The sequence below is a fragment of the Eumetopias jubatus genome, unplaced genomic scaffold (assembly GCF_037043125.1).
Source record: "Eumetopias jubatus isolate StellerSeaLion01/CBP00866 unplaced genomic scaffold, mEumJub1_p1.0 scaffold_9, whole genome shotgun sequence".
In the NCBI taxonomy this organism is placed as follows: Eukaryota; Metazoa; Chordata; class Mammalia; order Carnivora; family Otariidae; genus Eumetopias; species Eumetopias jubatus.
In genome coordinates, this window is record NW_028274815.1 from 124,617,312 (window position 1) to 124,642,383 (window position 25,072).

Here is a 25,072-nt window from a genome sequence, read left to right on the forward strand (position 1 = left end):
TTTGTGTCTCCCCGCCCCCCCCAGAGCTGGCCTGGCACATAGGTACTCAATAAATATTTGCTGAATGAATGAATGCATGAATAAATTCAGGGCTCACCAGTTTTCCAATGTAGCTTGAGGAACTTAGCATCTCTTTGGCTCTTATAAGATTTTAGTGAGCACATCAAATCCAGGGCAGAGCTGGGGCCAAGAGTCTCTTGGCTGACCTGTCATTCCTAGAGGAGCTTACCCAAGCAGGCCCAGAGGACCGAGCCCGCACAGAGAGCAGCCAGGAAGCCTGGAAGAGCAGCTGAGTCTGTGCCTACAGGACAAGGAATCCCCCTGCAGGACTGCCAGCCCGTGTGATTCCGTAAGGCCAGCTATTTTGCTTCTCTGATTTCCTAGAACTAGTCTCAAGATACGAAGGCAGTATAAGTTCTGGAACCTGGCAGAACTGGGTTTGAATGCTGCCTTCACCATCATCAGCACAGGCAAATTACTTAACTTCCCTATGCTTCTGTCTCCTCTGCAAAATGGGTACAGCAACACCTCCCCCATGGGGTTGCCTTGAGGTTGGAAATCATGCATATATAGCATGTGGCCCCAGCAGGAAACGCTTTCATTTCTATTCATAAAGAGCTGCACAATTGAAAGTTACAAGGCAGGGGAAACTGTTTCAGCCCTGGATGCTGGAGGACTGACCATCCCAGCTGGTGCGGGGGAAGTGTCCTCCTAATATCAGGTGTTTCCATGCCTTGGTCTCTGGATCTGATTTTTCCCGAGTCCTGTTGGAAGCAGTCTCTAGTTGGACCGTTCAGCCTGATGAATTAACAAAGAGCTGCTCATTTCCTTGGCGTCTGTTTCCTTCTTGAATCTGTGTGGGAGGGGAGTTGGGTTTATCAGGCAGAGAAGAATGGTTCAAATTGCAGCTGCACCCTTTGCTGGAGTGGGCTGGTGACCTTGTGCACATCATTTAACCACTCCACATCTCCGTTTTCTCATCTGTGCAAGGGGACAGTAATGCCTTCCTTATACTGTTGCTATGAAGCTCACATTAAAGAAACATTTATGGACGTTCCCTTTGATCTAGAATAGTGTTTCCCAGCCTCGGCACTGTTGACACTTTGGACCTGATAATTCCTTGTTTTGGGGGGACGGGCTGTCCTGTGCATTATAAGATGTGTAGCTGCATCCCTGCCCTCTATTGATCAGGTGCCCGTCACGACAGCCAACAAAGTCTCCAGACTTTGCCAGGTATCCACTGGGGGAGCAAAAGTGCCCCTGTTTGAGAACCATTGACCTGGAGAATGTGGTGCAGGTAACCTAGAGAGTCATGGGGATGAGTGTAGTGGAGCTTTAGAGCTTGTGCTTTCTGTTCAATATTTTAGTCCCGCGTCTCCCTGTCAGTAAGTTCTGTATCCACGTGGTTGGTAGTCATCCTATTTAGATGGACCAAAAACCTGCACAGTGATTTTTCAGTGTGGTTTGGGAGCAGCAATAAAAACATATGGTAAGTAATTATTAACTTAATGAGTCGTGGTAAATTGTAATTTTATTTCTTAGTGAAAACATGCTGTATAAACACGGGCTAATAAATTTTGATCAATTATCCTGATGCTTCAACTTGCTACTGTAGAACAGCAAACTTCTGGTGCCTGCTAGAATGAGCAACAAGACTGGGGTTTTTCAATATGTAATGACCTGTTTTAAAGCTGGGCTTCTCAGATGTTCGGCAGCTTTTTATTGAGTGCCTACTGTGTGCCAGGAGACCCAACCTTGTCCTGAAAGCTCAGCCACTCAACGGGAAACTTCTATTTACTAGATGGAAGGCTATGTGGATTTGTAACATGGCTCAAAATGGAGAGTCGTAATTAAATATCTAATTGTCTGGGACAGTGCCACAGGTGTAGGAAGGCCTCACGGGGCAGAGTGTTAAAGGAAATGCCGGGTGGGCTATGTGGGGGCATGTAGAATTCCTGGATGGGTGTCCTAGGCAGAAGGAAGAGCCACTTCAAGGGCCGCTGGAGGGTGGTTTGGGGATCCTATCAGCCTAAGGCAGGGAGGCCTGCCTTCAGGGGAGCTGGGACACCAGCAGAGATTGTCATAAAGAGTGTCACGTCCCAGCTGGTTGGGTTATAAGCAGAGGAGTGCCTTGGAGCCAGATGTGTGGCGCAGAGTACAGAATGTTTCACGTTGCTGGATCAGACTGCTGTCAGCAGCTGTCTGTTGGTCTTCTGCTGATGGAAAAGTTTAATGTCTTGCGTTTGATTTCACCCAGTAGTCAGGGATGCTCTGCTTCTCAACCTTCAGAATCACCTGGAGGGCAGTTGAAACACAGATTGCTGGGTGCCCTTCGCAGAAGTTCTGACTCAGTAGGTCTGGGGAAGGGCTGAAAAGGTGCAGCGCTAACAAATGATGCTGATGTTGTTGGCCCGGGAAGTACATGTAGGAGAACATGGCTCTAGACTGGGATGTGGGAGGGTTTTCCCACCTTGGCTTAGGACAAAGGGGACATATTGCTGGCCTGGGCTATGTAGCCTTGGCTCAGATATGGTCAGATATCTCAGAGACCCCCGAGTTCTTCAGGCCCCCCATAGGTTATGGGGAGAGTCTTCTTCACCTTGGAGAGAGTCTTACATTGGCTTGCTTGGAAACAGACTCTGAGATGGAGAGTTGCCTGTGGAAGGTTTATTTGGGGGGAAGTTCCCAGAAAGTGTACCTGTAAGGGAGTAAGGGAAGCAGAATTGGGCAGAGGGAGAAGCTGGCCTGGAACATGGTTACCGATCTGGGCTGGCTCTTCAGAGTTGTCCCAAACTGGGGCAAGGGAGCTGCTTGTGCCTTTTGATTCTCGTGACATCCAGTCATTGGCATCAGGGCATCTCCTTGTCCCAGGTAGAGAGGTTCCTGTGGCAGAGAGGTTCCCAGTGCGAGGGTATAGCAGTGACATTGCCAGCAGCTGGGGATGAATGCATAGAAAGGGGAGCACCAAAGTGCCTGTTTCAGGGAGCTGCATCTTAGGGAGAAAACTCATCTTCCCTTTGGTTCCCAGGAAGTCAAGGGCCGGCATGTTGATGATTTTTAGAGTCTCCGAGTCACTTGCTGAGGTTTCATCCTTATCTCATGATGTGAGAGAGAGCTGCAGGATAATTGTTTCTTAGGTCGGAGTGAAGAAAAATGATAATTAATGGAATTTTCTGGGGCCCAAGGAATTTTTCTTACTTGAAATGTCACGCAATTCCTTGTGTGGTGGGGAGGACTCCACACTGATTTCTGAGAAGCTGCTGGGCTGTGCCTAAGGGAGTTAGCTCTGGGCAGGGGACCGTGGCTTTCTCCTTGGGCTGGAGTCCTGTCACAGCTTCAACAAGAGGCTCTTCACCTGGTCCCTGCCTCAGTGTTGGCCATTGTCCATGGCTGTCCTATCGCCGTTGTCTTCAATGGCTCCCAGGAAGCTTGGAGGTAAATGAGTGGGTCCCTTGTAGCTATAACATAGGATATCACGCATATCTTTTGCTTGTTAACTTCCAATTTCATTTCAGTCTTCTGTCATTTTCCCGCTTTATCTTGAGTCCTGCCATCTTTTTTTGAAATTTGTTTTTATTCTTTGTAAGACACACAGAAATATAGAAGGATATAAAGGAAAACGTGGGGGGCCCACTTATTTTCATTTCCTCTCCCCACTCCCCAGGGCTAACCCCTGAGGGGAGTTGGGTGGGGGCACTTCTAGTCATAACCATTCTTCAGTTCATATCTAGTAAGTTTATTGTGACTTTTTCATTTCCCAGAGTTTTGTATTGTTTCTTGATTGATCTGGTATCAGAGTACCCCATTCCTTTTGTCTAGTGGATATGTGAATGTCTTGAGTCTTTTTGAAGATTATAATACAGTTAAAAAGTTATCTTCTGTTTCCTCCATTAATTCTGTTTTCTTGGTGGTTAGTTCTTCTGTTCACAATAGGCCTCTTTTTATGCCGATATTTTCTACAAATGCCTGGTGATTTGTGATTGACATTTACTTGTAAACAGAGGTCTAGACTCATCTGCCCTGTAGTTATGAGTTCCCTTAGTGCCTGTGAGATCCACAATTCTGTGGGTAAGCAATGTGAATGTTGATTTTGGGTGCCCTGGGTATGGTTTGTGGGTGGACACTCGAAACTGGGGACTTCTCTTAGCACATGGGACAAGCTCACTTGAGGTTGGGGCATCTGTCTCTCATGTAGACCAGCAGTTACCCAAGGGCACTGGTGCACTTTGTTTTTCCTGCCCCATGCCTACCCACGGGGGGGGAAATCCCTGAGGCACATCTCTCATTTAACTGGAGTTCTTCTCCCTGGCTTTAGCCTGGAGGCAGATCCAACAGTCAGCTTCCCCGAGGTCTGTAGGCTAACACAAAGGTCCAGTCACGTTCCTGGCCCACGGCTTCCTGCTGCCTCTCTTTGGGGATGTTCTGGGGTTCAGTTAGGATAAGAGCTTCTCCAGAGGTCTTGGGTTGTTGTGCTGGTGGCTTGGAGCTGATAGGCTTCTTTGGCAGTGTGACTGCTTACTTCCCAGTACTCTTAGGATTTCTGATCCCCAGCCCTTTCTTGTGTTTCTATGGGGGCTTTCTTGGAGTTATTCCATTTTAATCCATCTATCTGAATTATGGATATACATGTATGTGTATGTTTTGGTGTGTATCTTTTTTTTTTTTTTCCGTTCTAGTGTTGTTTAGAGGAGGGGAGAGGCAAAAAGTCTATGTCTGTCTGCCATCTTGAACAAAAAGTCCCCTCTCACTGATTTTTATTTTTAAATTTTGTGCTATTTTGTGGAGAAAAGTAGGGTGGAAATAAGCACAAATTTATTTGCTGTGCACTTACTGATCTTAGGCTCATTCTCATATCATCTCATTAAGTCTTCATGAGAACTCTGCCAGACACACGTGTCCTTGTAGGTGAGAAAACTGAGGTCCAAGGAGGTCATGTACAAAAGGCAGCAGAGAAGCTGGTTGGCTGAGCTGGCGTTCAGAGTGTGCTCTCTCTGCTCCTCTCTCCTGCAGCCTCTGTGGTGCCACGTGGAGCCCCAGCCTCTGCAGGGATGGAAGAGGGGATCAGCTTGCCCCTTGGTTTTACTGTTAATGCATTGGCTCTTCTAGAGGCCAGGGAATTCCCAGCTGGGCCTTCTGCCTTGGTTTTCAACTTCAAACATCACTTGGAAATAGAACGCCTTTATATTACAGCTAATTAAAACGTGCTTATCTCAAAGTTGGGCCTAATTTGCAGGAATGATTTAGAAACTTGTTGGAAATGAATCCAACTCAGTAGTATAACCCAGGGTCAATCTCATGCATAAATTTTATTGTTCCGTTTTGCTGTTTTGACTTGAACTGAACTTTTTAATGTGGAATATGGGCGCTGGGCCTTTTGTTGCTCATTTATTTTGCAAATATTTACTGAGTGCCTAGTGGGCGCTACCTACACTATTTAAGGAGGTCCTTTCACCCCAACCCCCATGCTTGGTTCTATTCTATACATTCACCTGAGCTGTAAGTGAATTTTTTTGCAAAACCAGATAGTGGATTCAAATGTGATTTTGAATTCAATGAAAGTGCCTGGCTTCATATCCTGCCACTTAGAAGCTGTGTGACTTTGGACCTGTCACTTAACTTCTCTGATCTCCAGTGTTCTCACGTGACCATCATTGCATCTCAGGTTTGTAGTGAGGCCTCTGGGAGATCATATAAGTCATGCCCTCCCTCACTCCTGCTGCCGGCTGCATTTAGATCACCTGGGCCCTCTGTAGCATAGGCTCCATCCGGGTTTTTGGTCTTTTATAAATGGTATACATAGTAGAGTCTCAGGAGCTTTCCAGTTCAGAATAGGGGTACTGGTGGTTTTGGTTGGGATGGTTTCCTTTCTCTCTGGATCAGTTCCCTTATTTCTCATTGTTCTCCCACAGGGACTCTGTGAGGTTCATTTAAACATTCAGACTCACAAGACGCACATGGGCAACACTTGGTCCCTGTGTCCTTGAAAGAGGTGGGGAGTACCCAGCACCTGCCAGCAGGGCACAGGATCGGCTCCTCTTCCGCGGGAGGAGTTCCAGCCTCAGCCCTGCCTTAGTCCACAGAGGTGGACACCAGCTCTTCTCTTGCCTGCCCCCCCCCCCCGAAGATTTTAGTGTAGGTGCAAGGGAATGAGCCCCACGATGGGTGGGTTTGGAAGCCACCCTGGCTCAGAAGCCTTATTCCCCAAAGGACCCGTAGCTCCTGTAGCAGTTCTCTCTTCCAGGGTTTCTTGCAAGGGGCATGTCAGTTTTAAGAGTTACTGCACTCAGGAAAATCTAAAGTTTGGTTTCTTTATCAGATATTTATAATTTATTGAGAGTTACCTCCTGTCCAGATGCAGCTTACCAGTCAGGGGTCATTTTTACCATAAGCAGAGTTGCCAAGTAACGTAGTTAACATCTTACCTTCATCAGGTTTCCAAAGGAGTTGTGCTAGACAATTAACATAGGTGAAATTCTCTTGCAAAGGGGAAAAGGATTTGCTTAACCCTTTACCCCCACAGACATCATCTTGTTTTCCCCAGAGAAGTGGGGATCTCTTTTAGAGGGATGAATAAAGTCCTTGGTATGGTTATACTATATTCCATGTTTGTTTATGTTTTCTGATTGATCTGTGTAAGACACAGACATAAACTCTGGCCAAGAGATATATGCTGTGGAGTCATATTGGCTTGGGATCAAATCCTGGCTTTGCAATTTATGAAGAGTGCATCCATTCATCCAGCCATGCAGAGAACATTCACTGCCTGTCGTATGCAGGGCTTTTTTTAGATTCCAGGGAGGAACAGGTGTTTCAGACCTGGTCCTTGCCCTTGAGGAGCCACAGTCTTAGTAGAGAGGTAGGCAAAAATAAGCAATTCCAAATGGGTGTGGGATTACCAGACCAGGCTGGGGTAGTCAAGGAAGGCTTCCCAGAGGAGGGTACACCCGGTCTGTGCTTGAAGATGAATTGGCCAGGTGAAGAAGGTAGAGAAAAGCATTCCAGGTAGAAGGGACAACGTGTACAAAGGCAAAGGAGAGGTTCAGAGTGTCAAGAGATGAAGCTGGACAGGGGAGCAAGGGCGTTTAGAAAGCTACTTAATACCTCTGGGCCTCAAGTTTCCTCATCTACAAAATGGGGCTACCAGTGCTTACCTGCTTATGAAATTAAATGAGATAATAATGTATGTTTAAGCACTTGGGAGAGTTATTTTAATTCCCTTTCCAAATCTGTTTGTGGATGCCTAAGAGCCAAACTTGGACTTTAAATGCGAGACAAGAGACAAGGAGTAAAAACAAACAAACAAACTGGAGGGCTTAGCCACCCACCTGTGCGATGCATTTCCTCCAGTGGCTCTTCTGTTGGTTGTTTTACCTCTTTTTTTTGGATGAAGCGCTAAATGTTTGCACTGTGTCTCAGATTATGTCTTAGGGTATCAGTGAAGCACATAATTGTGTTTTCCTAATGGCTCGACATTAACAATAAGCCACGACCCTGTTGAGGCGTTCTCTGGGACAATTTTCCATCTGCCAACAGCCTTGTGCCCATCTGATGCTCTGTCAACACGTCCTGTCATTTGCTGCTTTGTCTTGCTTTCCTGAAAGGCGGCCCCCTCCCACATGCCAGCTGGGGATGCTTCGCTTTTGGGGACATTTACTATCCAGTGACCACAAGTCACACATCAGGATGAGCCGAGGAGCTATCCCGGCCAAGATCAAGATCTTTCTGATGTGTAAATTGGATCCTGTCATTTCTCTGGGCAAAACCACTCAATGGCTCTCTGTTATGGCTTAGTGAATTCTTACCAACTTAAATCAGATCTCTGCTTAAGACCTTCCAATGGCTTTCCCTGGTGTGTAGATAACATCAAATGCCTTTTCTGGCCCATAAATCCGGGGTGATCTAGCCCTTGCGTGCTCTTCCAGCCTCACTCCCAGCTGCTCTGTCTGAGGCGCCAGTCTTCATGCTGGGGGTACGGTGGTGAGCAAGGCCAGCCTCCCCCTCCTTGGCCCCATTCTAGCCACCCTGGCCTTCTTGCTGTTTCCCAGCCCCCTCTCCTCCCCAGTCTTCCCTGCCACGCTCTTTTTAAGCTGAGGGGCTTTGCACATGCTACGCCCTTTGCCTGGAATGTTCTTGCCTTCGTCCTTCACGTGGCTGGCTCCTTCTCATTTTTCTTTGCCTTCTCAAAGACTCTGACCTCCTGATCACTGTGCTTACCCTGTTATTCTCCATCACAGCCTCTAGTGTATTTTTTCCCCATTGCATGATGTATCTATGAGGTGACTCTCCCACCTTTCCGACCACCGGGGGTCATGTTTGTTTTCTTTACCACCGAGTCCCCAGCACCCTAGTATGGTGTCTGTGTAGTAGGTGATCAGTAAAAAGTTGTTGAAAGAATGAATGAATCAGTGTGGAGGCCGCTATAACCCGTCCTCGGCTGTTGTGTCCGAGAATAAATCACTCATCGTCTCTGAGCCTTCCTTGTTTTACTTGTATATTGCTGTCAGGACGATTAAACATATAAACGTGAGAGGCAGTGTCTGGTGCCTGCAAGTGTTTTGTTTTTACATTTGTATTTGTTTATTTAAGTAATCTCTACACCCCACATGGGGCTGGAACTCATGACCCCAAGATCAAGCATCGCATGCTGTATGGACTGAGCCAGGCAGGCACCCCGGGCCTGCAAGTGTTAATAAATCTGAATTCCCATTGTTACAACATGCCACCCTCGCCTGCAGCAGAGCCCAAGAAAGAAAGTTGAAGTGGATTTTCATCAATGTTTGGCTTCTGGGGTGAGGGCTGGCAGACCTCAGCCCCCTGTTTTGTCCACCTCCCGTCTCCCTGCCAGTGGTGACCTTGCTGTGTTTAGGAGGGAGGTGTCGCTCCCAGTTGCCTGTGTTGGGGTATCTGGGGCACAGTCGGTCTGGCCTTCAGAGATAACAAAATCTCCAGCTCGTGGGAATATTTCTGTTGAGCAAGCAGGAATTTTCTGGTGACTTCTCTCCTGGAGTTATTACCCCTTTCTTTTTATTAAACTGTAAATTATGAAGATGATGTTACCTGCCAAAAAGTAATAGGAGGGGGGGCTGGGTGGGGGGCGATCCCCTGCCACTATCCCACGAGGCAGACTCAAGAACAGTGTTGATTTGGGTACTTTTCTTTCTGAAGATTCAGCGCCACAAATTGTTCTGCCCCACCCGGGTCCCCCGGAAACCCCTTGCCTGTCTTGTCTTTTCTCTTTTCATGGGGTATAATATGCCTGTTCATGATGTTTATTGTTTATGTCCCACCCGCACAGCTAGAATACCGGGCTTCACAAGGGGGAGGGGGTCGATGGGAGCACCTCGAGCTGCTCTACCTCTGGTCTGGGCGTTCCCCACCTACCTGGCAAACTCCGACACACGTGTCTTTTAAGTTTTTCCTCACATGCCTGGGCCTCGGCAAGGCCCTCGCCGCTGTCCCCTCCGCTGCTGTCATTGCTCCTCCAGCACCTGGAACCGCTCAGGCACCCTGAGAGCTGGGGTGCTTTCTGTCCCCAGGAGGTAGGGCCTTGAAGGCCATGTCCAGGTGCTTGGACTTGATCTCAAGGGCAAGGGAAGCATTTTTAGAAGAATCTTGGTGGCTGTCTTATGGGGAAAACATTGGAAGGGGGGCAAGAGTGGATGCAGGAGGATGGACAGAGGTGATGATACGGTTTAGGAGAGAATCCACGATGGCTTGCCGCACTGTCCAACATGATAGCCACTAGCCACGTGCGGCTATTTCAGTTTAATATCAAGCCAAATAAAATCAAACTTAATTCCTCAGTCACACTAGCCATATTTCCAGCCCTCTGTAGTCACTGGGCTTGCAGATAAAGAACATTCCCAACCATTACAGAAAGACCCAGGCTGGTGGCTATGGGCCAAAGTAGAACCCCTGGGTCCAAAGGAATGAGCATTTTTTACGGCTCTTGATTCAGGTTGTCGTGCCATTTTCCAGGAGGGTCATCCATATTCCCCGGCAGCACGAGAAAGTGCCCATTTTGTCACACCCTCCTGACGTGGCTTATTGTTTTTTGAAGAACCTTCAGTTGTGTATGTGCCTCTTGTCAAATCTGCCTTCGCTTAGGGTCTAACATGTGGACCGTGAGGTCTTTGTGATCAGGGAATTATATGTATATTAATGCATATTTCAATAAAAAGAGTTATGTTTGCCATTGTGGTACGGTCTGATGCTGTTTAAATGCCTTTGGTAATATCTTCAATCAGATGGCAAATAGAGAACAGGAAAGTTAGTAATAAAAAATGAATTAGGACGATTAGCAAAAGGTGAGCCGCTTCCCTCCTCAGGCAACAGGCAGCGTTGACCGAGCTTTGCAGGGTGCTCCTGTCCAAACACACGTCTGGATTATCGCAGCCTCCAGGGCCGGCCCTGGGGTCCGTTCAGCACATAGGACTTGGTTATTGCCTTTAGTTTTGCAAAGGTCATGGACGTCCCCTTAGAGGGACTTTGAGGGGCTCACACCAGGATGAGGGGCTCATACCCTGTGATGGATGGAGTGGGGCCTCTGAAGAGGGGTTTCTGACCCAGGGCGGGCCAGCAATTTCTTCTTCCAAGGCAGAGATATCTGCATCTTTGTCCCCTCCCTAGATCCCCCAGGGCCCTGGAGAATCCTGACCACCCCTCTTTCTAGCATCTTCTCCCGGGGTGCCCTTGGGGAACCTTTCCTAACTGTCTGGTGTTGGGGGTGGGGTCTCCTCCTCCAGAAGGGGTAGAGGCAAAGGCTTTAATTGACTAATGCAGACGCTGGACTAGTTCCAAAGTGAAAGAGAATTCTGGTGACCGAGTAAGGTGTGTGGGGTTGGAGCTCAAGCCCGAAGGACATGGAACTTGCACTCACCAGAGCATGGGCCATGGAGATGACACACTGGTGTTCAGGGTGCTTATGTCCACACTACCTGGCTCACCTCCGCATTCAGTAATCAGGGTTGGATAACGCCCACATTAGTTGTGTGATTGCTGCAACAGATGGGCACGTTTTGTTACTACCTTGCTCACTGGATGGTCGCCACAATTGGCCGGTGACAACCGACTTTAAGCCAGAGCTTCTCAAACTTTAACATGCATGCAAATCACACAGGGCCTTGTTAAAATGCAGATTCTGATTCAGGAGACCTGGAGTGGGGCTAGAGAGTTTGCAGGTCTAACAGGGTCCGGGAGATGCTGAGCTGCTGGTCAGTGGACCACAGATCGAGGACCAGGGCCTTTGTGTCAGGCTGAGCTCCCTAGAAGCAGAGCCTGAAACAAGGATGCTCATGAGAGAGTGCTCTCCTGAGAAGGGGCATGGGGACCCCAGGGCAGGGCTGGGGGAGGAGGTGAGCAAGGAGGTGGTCTCAACTGGAGAACCTGCTTCAACCTGATCCCACGGGGGGTCCTGGAGCAAGAGAGGTACTCCAGAGGTGGTCCCATCTTGAGGCCAGGGCTGGGGGTGGCCCTTTCACACCCTTGTCAGTTGGTCCCTGGCCATGGCTTCCTCAGGGAGTGTTGGGGGGAGAGGTGTCATGCTTCCTGTGCTTTTCTCCCATCAGCCAAGGGCATTTCTGCAGAGGAGGGGGCATTAGCACCCCCAGCCACTGGGGGGTTGGATGCACAGTCTGCAAAGGGGGATCTGGGTGGGACCCCGTCAGCATCCACACACCGTATCCTTGTCTGAGAATAGCCTTGAGAGTGCGGAAGGGGACGCAGGACTGTTGACTCTCGTTTGAACTCTGATGTGTGACCTTGGGTAAGCCATTTCTGCTCTCTGGGCACTGTTTGTGCTGCAGCCTCCCACGGTTCTGGTCATGATTGGTCCTTGGTCCTGTCTTTAGGTTGTGATGGAGCCTGCATATAGGGATGGGTGGATAGGTGGGGGTCTGCACAGGGAGGACAATTCTTACTTCAGAGCCTAAGGAGGGGGAGGGGAGAGGGGGCAGAGAGAAGAGGAGGGAGAAAGGAGAGTGGGGCGGGGGGAGAGAGGGAGAGAAAATCCCCGAGACCTGCAGTGTTCAGGGAGGGCTTCCTGGCAGACAGGCATTTAGGCAGAACCTCAAAGGGGAGCAGGATGGGGACATATAGGGGAGGGGAGAACAGAAAGGCCGTTAACTTCATGTCTATCATGGGATGGGTGTTTCGCTTATGTTATTTATTTAATCTTCACAACCACACTTGGAGTAGAGGCTGATCCTTCTGTGCAGATAAACTGAGGCGCCGGAAGTCAGGTGACTGGGCCATGGTCACACTGGACTGGAACCCAAATCTGTTTGCTAGGACTCCCATTCTCGACGTCCATGACCTCATTCAGCAGGGAGGGGGTGTGGCCAAGGCCAAGGGGTGGCGTGGGGAATTGGGGCACAGCTGTCTGGATGGGTACAGGCTAGTGTGGAGGAGGGGGCAAAGGCTGCAGCTTGGGAAGGGCACTGAGTGCCAGGCCCTGGAGTTTGGGTCCTCTAGTGGGGAGCCCCGGAGGGCTTTGGGGCAGGGGAGTAATCCAGTGTTGCACGCCTCTGCTCCGGGGCCCTTCCCGCCCCCCCACTGAGCCCTCTTCCCCACATGTCTGTCTTCCCTGATCAAATTCTTCTTCAGTGTGTGTGTGTGTGTGTGTGTGTGTGTGCTCGCGCGCGCTAGGCTGGGGGCTGGAGTCCATCCTGGACCATCTCTATAGACCACATTCTTGGCATTTTGGGTCCTTGGGGCAGAGGGGCTTCCACTTTTGCTGTAGGTGCTTTGTGGGACAGAGGCCCTGGAATCACACTGCTGTGCAGCAATCTCAGTGTAGGTAAGAGCTGGTTACCTTACCCCGCGCTGAGCCCACCTCTCTGCCTCCCTCCTTCCTGCATGCGGGGGGCCTTGGAGGTGAAGGGAGGAAAGGCCACAGTTATCCCAGATGAAGCCGGATGGGGGCTTGGGTGTGTCGAGACTTTGAGGTTGAGGGTTCAGGTCTGGATCATCTTCACTGTCTTATCCGTGGCCTGAAGTTTTCTCGTCCATCAAAGCTGGCAACATCCTGGGCACCTGGGTGGTTCAGATGGTTAAGCATCTGCCTTCGACTCAGGTCATGATCCCAGGGTCCTGGGATCGAGTCCCGCGTCGGGCTCCCTGCTCCTTGGGAGCCTGCTTCTCCCTCTGCCTCTCTCTCTCTGTCTCTCATTAATAAATAAATAAAATCTTAAAAAAAAAAAGCTGGCAACATCCAGGTCTTTCTCATTCTTCAAGTGAACCTCCTCCCCCTCTCTCTCTTTCTCTCTCTCTCTCTCGATGTTATGTAAGCTACAGTCACAACCTGGCAACTGGCAAGATGCTGATATCAAACTTGGAAACTGTTACTGCCAAGTGGGGGTGGCGGGGCTAAGATGGTGATGTGAGAGGTCCCGCTAGGGAGGCGTGGCCACGGAGGAGGAGCTGCTGTTTATTGAATACCTACGATGTGCCACGTGTCTTATGTACACTGTCTTCTTCAACCCTCACAATAGTCCTGCAAGTTACATATTATTACTACCATGTCACAGACACCTGACACCTGGTCAGGTGACACCAGAAGCTCAGAGAGGTTGAGAAACTTGTCTAAGGTCACACAGCGTGCAGGTAGCAGAGTGGATCAGGAACTAGAATCTGTCCAGCTCCAAAGTCATGATCTTTATTCTGCAGCAGTTTTCTTCCCACGTGCAGAGGGTCTCTAGCTTCCTTTGGGTTGGGGCAGGCCTTTCACACATGTTCCCTGTTTAGACTCAAACCATCCCAACCTAGAAGACTTGGCATAGGATGTGTTACTCCCACTGCAGACAGAGGTGAGTGCCTGCCTCGTCCAGGCGGAAGCCAGAGTCATAGGCCAGTAGGGTTCAAACCCACGGGCCTGGGCCTCACCCTTCAGTGGCTTCCCACCTCCCAAGAGGCTTGTATTGTTCTCAACTTGAGGTTGTATAGACCAGACGCTTGTTCTTCGGCGGTGAGCGTACCATGGCCGGTGTTCTTCTGTTAGCTCCTGTTAGTTGCTGCATTAACAAGCCACCCAAAATGAGTTGTTTAAAGCAACCACCATTTTATTTAGCTCACAATCTGTGGATGGGCTGGAGGCCTCTCTGGGCCGGGCTGGCTGGTCTCTGCAGGTGCGATCACTTGGCTGGTTCCCTGACAGCTGGGTGGTGTAGGATGGCCTCACTCACCTGGGTGGCACTTGGCCGGCTGCTGGCTGGGGGCTGGCTGACTGTTGGCTCGGCTTTCCCCCAAACCTCTTCCTCCAGCAGCTAGCTCCGGCTCCTTCACTTGGTGTTCTGGGGCTCCTGGCGCAGCAAGGGCGAGACGCTCTGGCACACGCATGCTTTTCAGGCTTTTCCTTGTGGCCCATTTGTTGCTGTCTCAGTGACCAAATAAATTCACGTGGCTAAGCCCGGCTTCAAGGTGGGAAGAAAAAGACTCCATCTCTTGATAAGAGGAGCAGTGACATCACTGTGCAGAGGGCACGCGGGTAGAAACGGGGGGACCTGTGGTCATCTTTGTAATCTACCATGGCTGACAGGGAACACTGATGGAGCCCCCGCTGTGTGCTAGGCACTGTGGTGGGAACTCCAGGGTGAACAAGAGACGTACAATGACATAATGAAACACAAAATGTGAGCATACCAGGGCTGGTTAGGAGAGTTGCACAGGTACTACGAGGCCAGTTAACGGAGGGTCAGAGGGAACTTCGGGAGTCGTAGGAAGACAGGTTGCTACGTGGGGCAAGGGAGGCATTCTAGATAAAACAGCATGTGCAAAGGCCCTCTGGAAGGAGAGGCTTGGCACACTTGAGCACCCGTTGAAGTGCCAGTTCCCTTTAAGTGTCAGCGTGCTTGGTCTGAGAAAGGAATTTTGGTTCATAGATGTCCCCTGAGCAGTCCCCATGTGACCTAGTCTCAGGAGGGAGGTGGGGAGAGACCTTTCCATGGGCAGCTTATACACAGGGTGGCTGGGCGTGGTGGTCTTTGGGGCAAGGGAGAGATTGATGCTCACGTGGGCACCCAGGAAATCCTTGTGGAAGAGGAAGGATTTGAGCATTGGAAAGGGGAGGAGGCAGTGAGGGAGAGGTCAGATATGTAGAATTCAGGGGCGGGTCTGGGGTGCTGGGTTGAGTAAGGGGTTTGGATTTAGTTCTGTTGGCCAGTGATCTTTGAACCATGAACTGGGAATGTTGTCAGATCTCGTGTGGGGATCTGAGTTTCCAGCCCCCTGGGGAACTGCCTACTTACTCCCGTGAGCTGCCTCTGATGTCCCCGAGCCTTCAGCAGGTTCCCTCAAGGCATCTCAGGGGGGGCCGTTTTAGAAAAGGCCTGAGGTCTCTGGGAGCCAGAATAATGATCATAAACGAGCCAGCACAGAATTGGAAAAATAGGACAAGTCAGGCAAATTCAAGTTTGAATTCCTGCTCCTTGTGGCATTGCCATGAAACTCTGGGCAGGTGCCGCGAGCCTCAGACCTTGGTTCTCTCATCTGAAAATGGGGCCTGGTCCCCGTCCACCCCGGGTCGGGTGGGGAGGGGCCCGTGGGGCTGAGTTAATCTGAGTGCCTCTCTTCTGGGCATGTGGGCTCCTGCCTGTGTGCAACCCAGCACAGTGCAGGGACCTCAGCGACTGCAGGTCGGAGTACAGCAAGCACTCCTCTTTGCCAGGACCCAGAATAAACAGAAACCATGGTAACCGGAATGCATCGCATGGGCCGGCAGCCCATCCTGCAGCTGATGGCCTGGAAATGTTGCAGATGCCCCTCCAGCGGTGGGACAAGCTGTGGGGACTCCCCTAGCCCCTCCCTCCCTGCCTGAGGTAGGACTGAGCAGTTCTAGCAAAGTCAGTCCTGACTTTGGGGTTCTATTCAACCTCACATTTCATTATTTAATTTTATTTTTCTGTCTTGTCCCAGAAAGCATGTCCCGAATGAGATAAGTTGGAGCAAACCTCCCTGCTCTTTCCTTCTTCCTGTCATCTCCTGATCGATGCCCTGGAGGGAGTTGCCAGGATGATGCTGGAGGCAGGCACTGGAACAGCACCGCGTCTCCTCTGGGAGGGAGGGCACAGGGCCGGTGGGCTCTGCGTCTCCACGCAAGGTGGTGGCATCAACACCCCACTTTGCAGAGAGGCTCACCCTTCCCTGGGGTTCACAGCTAGTAAGTGGCAGAGCTGGGATTTGAACCTGGGTCTTCACGCTTCAGAACTCATTTCCATACTGCCTTTGGCTGAACTGGGGGTCAGACAACAGTGTGGCTAGGAAGAGTGTGTGTTTGTCAGCTCGCCGTGTGGGACTGGCTGGCTTGCAACACCTGTCCCACCACGCAGGGGTCCAGGGTGGTCGTGGTGGAGGGCCAGCGGAGGTGGCCTTGGAGACCCCGAAGGTTTCTGCCTGGCAGCCTCCTTGTGTACCTCTGGCCGGAGTGGTCTTGCATCCTTGCCTAGAAGCATGGCTTTGCCTTGGCTGGACCTTGAGAGTGGGGCTTCCTAGAGTCCTTGGCTTCTCCATCTACAGCTGTAGCCATCCAGAGCTGATAGTCAAAGTCCAGGCTTGGGGGAACACCATGTCTCTGGACAGAGCATGTGCTACTCTTAGCGTTACCTCACGTTGAGAAGTGAGTGTGGGTGTAGCAGGACCTGTTCCCTGCTGTTGTGCTTGGCAGGAAGCGAATGTGCAGAACCTGCTTTTGGTTGAGGAGGGGCAGAAGCAGCTGGGGCCAGACAGTAGTAGGAAGAGCACCGCTGGGCCTGCTGTGGGGCCTGGGGACACCACCTAACCTCCCAGAGGTTGGTGGTTTTGGTGGTTGCTCATTTATTTTTGGTTATTCAGTGACAGGAACACCTATGAAGACAGAAGTGTATGTAATACGCTACAAAATTAGAGCTGATGAAAACATAAAATAGAACGAATTCTAGGTGAAAAATGAAAGCAGATATGTTGGCCCTGGGCTCTGCACTTATTGAAGCTGGCCTGCGAAGCTGGCTCTGGGCTTCCTGGCAGATGAGTGAAAAGGGAAATAGGTTTATTCCAGGGTTTCTTTGACTAGGGGGAGGAGGCTTGGCAGCTCCTCACGAGAAGGGCAGCCTTAACTGGTCTTTGGAACTGAGAACAGTTCCTCTCACCAGCCTCATGGAAGGCCTCAGACCTCAGTTTCCCCAAATATAAAACAAGGGGACGCGCCCCTGCCCCCTTGCTGTTGGCTGATGGTGGGGATTACATGAGTACCAAGTACCTGGTGCGCGCCCGGCCAGTAGTGGGCGCTCAGAGGGCACAGTCCTCACCCCTCTGCTCCTGCCAGTTTCTGGACAAAAAGTGAGGTCTGCACAAAGTCAGGCCAGACAGGCGTGGCAGCGCCCGGGAGTACAGCTGTGCTGGTGGAACCCGGTCAGGGGGAGTCGTGTGTGGGGGAGGTGGGGGCTGCTTCATAACAGGACAGATGCCAAGGCCAGTGGGGGCGCCGTGACAAAGGGAGGCTGGCACGTGGTGTTGTGCTGAAGCCCCACAAAAGTGCACCTGCCGCACCGTGGGAGGCCGTGTGGGGGCCATTTGGTGAGACTCTGCGCAGTCAGACATGAGTTCGAATGCTGACAGGGCTGTGGGAGGGGTGGGGGGAGCGGGAAGCACCTACAGAGGAGGAAGGGAGGCAGGGCGAGGAGGCGCGTGGGGTTGAGCAGCCACATCGTCCCAGTGGGTGCGAGGACCTAGCCAGGCCCCTCTGCGGTGCAGAGCGGTTTTAATCACTTCCCTTGGGTGAGATTTACTTCACAGCAGCCGGAGCTTCTCAGCACTTATAGGTGCTGACGGGGGCATCACAATATTGTGAAATGAAGCGGGGAGCTGACTTCATTACAGCTTACCTGGCACGGAAGCCCCCGCCTTAGTTAGCAGCGATGGTTGGATGTGACAGAGCTAAAATTGAACTCGGCAATTATGCTCCAGAGAGGTTCTCGGCGCTGTAAAAGGAAGTTCCATGGAAATCAACCCTGGTAATCACAGGGTTTACAATTAGTCAGTTACTATTAAGGTTGCCCTGTCAGCATGTCCTTCAGGGTGAAGCAGGGGAAGGGGATGGAAAGGGTTAGACTGTCTCGAGTTACATGTGTTAGCCTGCATTGGCCTTTTTTTTTTTTTTTTTTTTCATTTGTTCCAGGACAAAAGTTTGAGAGACCCTGTGTTCATGTCCTGATGCAGGGTGGCCATTTGATGACGGGTCATTTTAAAGTCCTTTTCTTTTTTATTTGCCTGAGCTTACGCCTCTTTCTCATTTTGGGGTTTTCGCCTGACTTGTGAGGGTGTTTTCCCAAACAGCTTCGTGCCTGTCCTTGGGGTATTGTACATGAAGAGCTCGGTGTTTTGTTGACGCCTTGTCCCAGAGGAAAGAGTGATGTGATGACATTGAGGGTTTCTAAGCACCTTCATGGCATTATTTTTATTAAGCTGTGACTAGACTATTTCAACAACCTCAGAATATTGTCCCCATTTTGCAGATAAAGGCGTGAGGAGCTGGTGTGCATTTGGCTGCTGGTGCAGAGAGAGTCAGATGGAAAGAAAGAGCTTGTACAGATTCATTCCTAAGTCAGCCTGGTGTGTGTGCACTGACCCTCTTGAATGGGAAGATGGAAACACAAGTCAGCTCAAATGAGCCCCAGTTGATTCACCCGCAAAATGGGACCTTGTGCTTGGCAGTGTGTAAGGAGTAAGTGAGATAATCCAGGCACAGGAGAAGCTCAGGATGGGGCGCTGTCATTACTAATAGGGATATTTACTGTACACTCACTTTGTGCCAGGCATGGACTGGACCTTTTCCATGAGTGATGGTGGCTTGGCACAAAGACCCCGCAAGGCAATCTTAAGTAAACACGGGCTCAGAGAGGGTATAACTTTGTCCAGATCTTCTGAGTGAGTAAGGGGTAGCGCCAGGATTTGGACTCAGGCAGTCTGGCCCCAGGAGCCCGGCCCTCGTCCCTGGGAACAGTTGAATGTCAAGAAAACAAGGCAGCCTGGATGAGCTGCCTCTGTGGCCGAGAAGAGAGAAGCATTCAAACGGAAATATCTTTTCCAAAAGGCTTCAGCTCTCCACATGAAGCTGAGTCATCTCTCTTTGTTTTGAACCATAACCATCAAGCTGCCTCAAAATGCCCCAAATAAAAGAAAAAAAAAAACTAAACTAAAAAATGCTGAGTTCCGTCAGGGTGCAGCGGTCCCTCCCTGGCTCTACCCTAGAAGGAGTTGACTAAGCAGAGGGTTTGTAGAGCTGGGACCCCCTCCACCCTGCACTGGGTACCAGGGCTTGATCTCATGACCAAGATCAATGTTTAATGGGGCAGGCACTCTGAGGGTGAGTGAGTCAAGGTCGGGAAGCTGTTCTGTGACCACACACACCAGGGGACAGCATCGTCACAATCCCAGAATTCCTCTTTCTAGCTCATGAGTGGCAGAATCAAGTCCAGAATCTTCTGGACCCAGGCTCAGCTCTCGGATCCCCTTTCCCACCCATGGTGGAGTTCAGTGTTTGATGGAGAATGCAGGGACTTTCTGCACCTGCCCCGTGTTGCCCCACCTCTGCCTCTCAACATGCTTCCTCCCTTCTGTATACCCAACAGTGCCCCTCCTTCCATCCCCAGCTCGGATGACACCTTTTCTGGGAAGCCCCCCTGCGGCCCTTAGCCATGAGCACTGTCTCCCTTATGTACTAGTTTCTCACCTACATATTTGAGCTGAGCTGTCTTTGAGGACAAGGACAGTGTCCTGATCACACACAGCCCTTCTGTCTGGAACCCTGCCCTACATAGAGTAAGGACGAGGCACAGGTAACAGAGAATGCTGTTGAGTGAATGAATTAATAAATGATAATTGAAGGCTTTTAGCTTCACACTTTCTCTGTAACAATCAGTTACACCTTTTGCTTATTGGAGCCTCTCATTTCCAATTAGAAAGTTCAACATCCAACAAGCAATATGGGCTTCTTTCCATATCAGAGAATGCAGATCATTTGTCATGGCTGCATAGTATTCCATTGTACAGAGAGTTGTGATTTATTTAACCAATTCCCTATCAAGGGATTTTACTGTTTTTTCAAACAGCAACAGCATGACATTTATAGATTTTTATTTATTTATTTGAGAGAGAGAGAGAGAGAAAGTGAGAAGGGGGCAGTGGAGGAGGGAGAGGGACAAGCCGACTCCACACTGAGCATGGAACCTGACACGGGGCTTGACCAAGATCCTGACCTGAGCTGAAACCAAGAGTCGGATGCTCACCTGACTGAGCAACCCAGGCACCCCTCAATGGATTTTATTCTTGTTTCCATTTTCTTATAAATAATGTTGCAATGAAGAAATAAATGTCTGTGTGCAAATGAATTTGGGCCTAGAAAGTCCTTTCCCATCTTAAGCCTATAGAAGCATTCATGGATGGGCTTTTCTAGCACTCTCCCAGCTTTGTGTGTGTGTGTTTTCACATCTTCAATATGTCTGAAATTTCCATCTTTCTGTCATAGTACAGAATCTGTATTTTCCCTTCTTTCACACAAGCTCCATGTGCTGGGATCTGGGCCTTTGATCTACAGATTGTGTGTACTTTCTATTTGTTGGGCATCTGCTGTGTGTCAGGCCCACTGCTAGGAACCAAGACCCAGAGATGAGCAAGTCTCTAGAGGGTCCTGGTCATCACGGAGCTCACAGCCTATTGGGGAAGATGAACAATAAACAGAAATGGAAGCCATCGAAACAAATAAGCAGAAACCATTGGCTGGAGGGGTGTGCTATGAAGAGAGTAATCCAGTGTGGGTGATTCAAAGGAGCCCTCGCTGGGGAGGAAGGAGATCTCCAAGCAGGATGTGAAGTCAGTTGTGTGAGGGTCTGGGCAAGCATGATCCAGACAGAGGGAACAGCATGGGAAAGGTGCAGAGGCACAGATGTAAGGCTCTTCCTCTCTGGAGCCCTTTCTGATCCCCTCGCCCCCTCCTCATGCAGAAATCTGGGCATCGGTCCCCTATGTCACCGTTACCCAGGTCCTTCTTGTCGCTTAGTTTATTATTGCTATAAATGTTCAATAATGGGATGATTCTCAGAACTCCTCTCACTGAGTCCTGGATGTCTTCCTCTCTGTGAGCCTTCCTCAGCAGTCTCTGGCATTTCTGAAATGTCCAAAAATTAAAATTGGTTTAGCAGTGCCCAGCATGGTACGTGGCACTTAATAGGTACTGCCATCCTGATTTACAGATGAAGAAACTAAGGTTCAGGGAGGCTAACCATTCCAGCAGGCACAGCTAGGATTTGAACCCAGTTCTGTCTTATTCCAGAGTCCACATTCTTCATGGAGCCCTAAGTTAACTGCACCTGTGTGAAAGCTAATGAGCCTGCAGGGGGATCCATAGTGCCTCCAGCCAGCCCTGTCCCAACCTGATCCAGCCTTGGGGTGGGTGGCCTTGGCCCTTAGTCTGCTGGTGTCAGAGGAGTGGGAAGGAACCAGGGAGGCTCGTCTGTTTTTTTTTAAATTACAAATGTCATACTTGCTTGTGGAAGAGAAAAGAAAAAAAGAAAAAGAAAAACAAGACAAAAAAGAGAAAAGTGGCAAATGAAAATACCCCCTTCTCCTACTCCGCAGGGTGACCACTGTTCACAGTTTGGCATCTTTGACAGGGCATATCCAAACACACACAGACACACACACAGAGTTATTGTTTTTATAAAAATGGGGATCATGTCCTTGACTTTTTCTCCCAACCAGTCCCAAGGCAGCACCTGCAGACCTTTCTCATTCCGTCATATTACACAGAATGTATATATTTTAATCCATTCACCCCGACCGTGGTTTTAGACATTGAGCATGCCCCTCATTCTTGTCTGTAATGAGCAACATCTGTGGGCATGCACCGTGCACACCAGAACGGGGATGTCTGCAGGACGGATGCTAAGAAGTCTGATTGCCAAATGAAATGGCATGCAACTCTCACATGTTGACAGGTGCTGCCAGCCTGCCTTCCAGAAGCCTTTCCAGCTCAATACCTGCTCCTGAGGCAGTGTGCTTGAGTGGGGAAGGCTGCCTCCCCTTTCGCTCCCCGAGACCTGGTGTGGAGACCAATGCCAGGAGCTCCGAACACTCAGGCCCAGATTGGGATGGGAGATAGATTTTGATGAAAGAGGTTAAATAACAGGTTTTTCCATTTCACCTTATAGGAATGGGATGGGGGGCGGGGGTGCCGGGCCTCCAGCCAATAGAGGACCAAGACTTGTCAGGAGGGCTTATAAAGCTTGCTATTTCTGGCATTTTTTTCTCTTTCTGTGCTGATTATGCAGCAGAATCGCACAGAGGCTGTCGCGGGCGCGTTCTCTCGCTGCCAGGGCTTCTGTGGAATGAGACTCGGGCTCCTTCTACTTGCAAGACGCTGGTGCATTGCAGGTGTGTTTCAGCAGAAGGTAAGCAGCGGGTGGTACCGCCACCTCCTGCGGTGGAGGTGGTCAGGCCGTCGCTGCGGGACGAAGACAGACGGTGCCTCGTTGGGGGGGGGGTGCAGGCCGGGACCTGGACTAGTGCTTGTCTCCTTGTGGAATGAAAATGCTCTGGAGGGTCCAGGAGACCGGCAGTTGGCAGCCCCTTCTTGAAAAGGAATTCTGAAAGTGGCTGGGATTGGTCCCTGGAGGGGCAGGTCTTGGCGCCCTGAGCCTCATAGGTGCCCAGTGTGCTCCGGAAGCATTTGTTCATTCATTCATTCATTTATCCATTCAGCACCCCCTGCAGTGGGCCTGGCCAGGTGTGGGTGGGGGGTCTGGCCAACTCAGACCAGAAACAAGGATGGGGCTAGCACATGGTATGGTAGGAGCCCAGAAGATACCTAGGGTGAGGAGTGGGGAGGGCTTTTCAAGGCAGGAGGGATGAGGAGTAGCTGGGGCTGTCACTAGGAACAAAGTTTGAGCTGCCTCCTTCCACTGGATTTTTGAGTTTGTGGAATAAATAAAACTTCCTCTCCAAATTTGCAAGTACCACCTTTTCCTTTTGTCCATTAAGAATATGGAAAAATAACCAGTTGGGATTGCCAGTTGCCATCCTGTTGGAAAAGCAAGGACAGCCAAAGATGAGGGAGAACATTGTCACAGACTTAAGGGCAAACACATACACACATAACAGGTGACAGATTCTGAATGCAGAAACCTAACACTGATGGCATTTTCTAGCTGTCGCTGGGGAGATGGTCTTTGTGGAGGGAGTTGGCTGAGTTGGGGGTGGGGCTGGTTGCAGGTGACAGGGCTGCACCCCGATGAGCAGGAGACCTGACCTCTCCTGGTGCTCTGATTCATCAAGGTCATTGTTGAAAAACTGGCTTTGTGCACGTGTGTCCCAGAAACGGAAACCGCCCTCAAATGCGTGCTTTCCCTTGCTTGGAATGTCCCAGGTGAACTGAGAGAGACCAAGAAACAGAAGCTTCTGTGCCCCCTGCATGATCTCCAGTTTCTGCATGCTGAATCAAAGGCAAGAGGTCACAGGCCCTCAGTCTGCTGAGGGAGGCTTTGGAGCCAGCCAGCCACTGAGGAAATGGCCATGGCGTGCCTTCTGTGTACCAGAGTCTGGGCTAGGTACTGATTTCAGATCTCAACTCTGCCACAAATACAATCTGTGACATAGGGCAAGTTTCTTGAGTTTGCAAGTCTCAGTCTCCTTATCCATAAAATGGGGACACTGATACTTCCTTCCCTGTATTGTGATGATTGTGTGTGTGCATGCACACACACACTGCCTATAGTACTTTGCCTTGTATGTGGTAGGACCTCCATAAATGTTGAGTGAGTGAATGAACAAATGCTCCAAACCCTTAGCCCTGCTCAGGAGAACTTCATGGCTAACACTGTGTGTGTGTGTGTGTGTGTGTGTGTGTGTGCGCGCGCGCGTGCATGCAGACGTGCCCATATGGGCATAAGACCTGAGGAACTCTCCCCCTTGTGTTTACAGCTAGAGGCTCTGTGTTCTGGTTCCCTTCTTAGGGAGCTTGGATTCAGAGCCACATTCTGCTACATAGCCCTGTCTGGGACCAATTTCTCTATGTCTCTGGTTACATTCACGGGCTCTTGACTGGGAGAGGAGTTAATTACAGGGACTTATTGGCTGTCTTGAAACAGAACCGACTCTTATTTTTAACGCTTCCTGAACAGCTTTCTGAATACTAGCCTTGTGTTTGTGGGGTCTCGGCACAACAGCCAGCCAGTAGGCCAGTGCTAGCTGAGAGCCCAGGGTCGGAGAAAGGCTTTGGAAGGGCGGTGGGAGTGGTCTTAGAAGGGAGGGTGTGGCGAGGGTGTGGTGGAGTATCACCACCCCTGAATCCCCCCCTGGACTTGGAGAACAGGAGCTGAACCCAGGTTTAAGACTTGACTTTGAGTCCTGGCTCTGCTTTGTGTTTGCTGTGTGGTTTCTGGCAGGTCACTTTACCTGTCTGAGCCAGTTTCCTTACCTATAAAATGGCAGATTATTAGAATTAAATGGGGCTAGATATATAAAGCACTGTGTTGGCGCTCAGTGAATAAAAATACTCTCCTCTCTTGGGGGAGGACCCTGGGAGCCTTTGACTGGGGCCCAGGGTATCTGCTGGCTCATGGAGTCTGACACACAGCAGACACCTAATGAATATTTATGGAGAGGATGAAGGTGCCCAGGGAGTGGGAAGCCAGAGTTATATGTTTATATTCTTCTATGTAATTGTTTTGCGATCCTGGGTGAGTTTCTTTGCCTTCTTTTGGTCTCTGATTCCCTTAGAAAAATAGTTCAGGCTGGTCCTCCCAACTCCTACTCTTCTATTCCATGTTGGAAATCAGGGCTGTATGTGGAACCTCCAATGGAGGATGAGCTTCATGTTTGAAATTAATTTCCTTTCTGTGATTAGTGGCACCCATGATGACTCTCTCTCTCCTGCTGCCTCCTGTATGCACAAACCAGTAATTAACGAAATTGGGAGCAGAGGCAGGGATGCGAGGTTTCCCGAGGAGGCAGCTCGAGCATAGCTGGGGCTCCGTCTCTGGCACCCGCTGTGATTGCCTCAGGGGGCCCGAGGGCTGTCCAGGATCACCATCTCTGTCCAGCCAGGGGG

At 50.2% G+C, this 25,072-nt stretch overlaps 1 protein-coding gene across 4 annotated transcripts in view; it reads left to right on the forward strand.

The window, feature by feature from the left end:
- TOX2 (TOX high mobility group box family member 2) overlaps nt 1–25,072 on the forward strand; it is a 133,361-nt gene that overhangs the window by 4,947 nt on the left and 103,342 nt on the right. Inside the window, exon 1 of one of the 4 annotated variants that reach the window (XM_028122023.2) lies at nt 22,275–22,415. The exons of the other annotated variants lie outside the window; for them this stretch is intronic. Coding sequence (XP_027977824.1) covers nt 22,290–22,415 — 126 coding nt within the window. The 5' untranslated portion in view covers nt 22,275–22,289. Of the gene's footprint in view, nt 1–22,274; nt 22,416–25,072 lie in introns of those variants that run through there. 4 annotated transcript variants of the gene reach the window in all.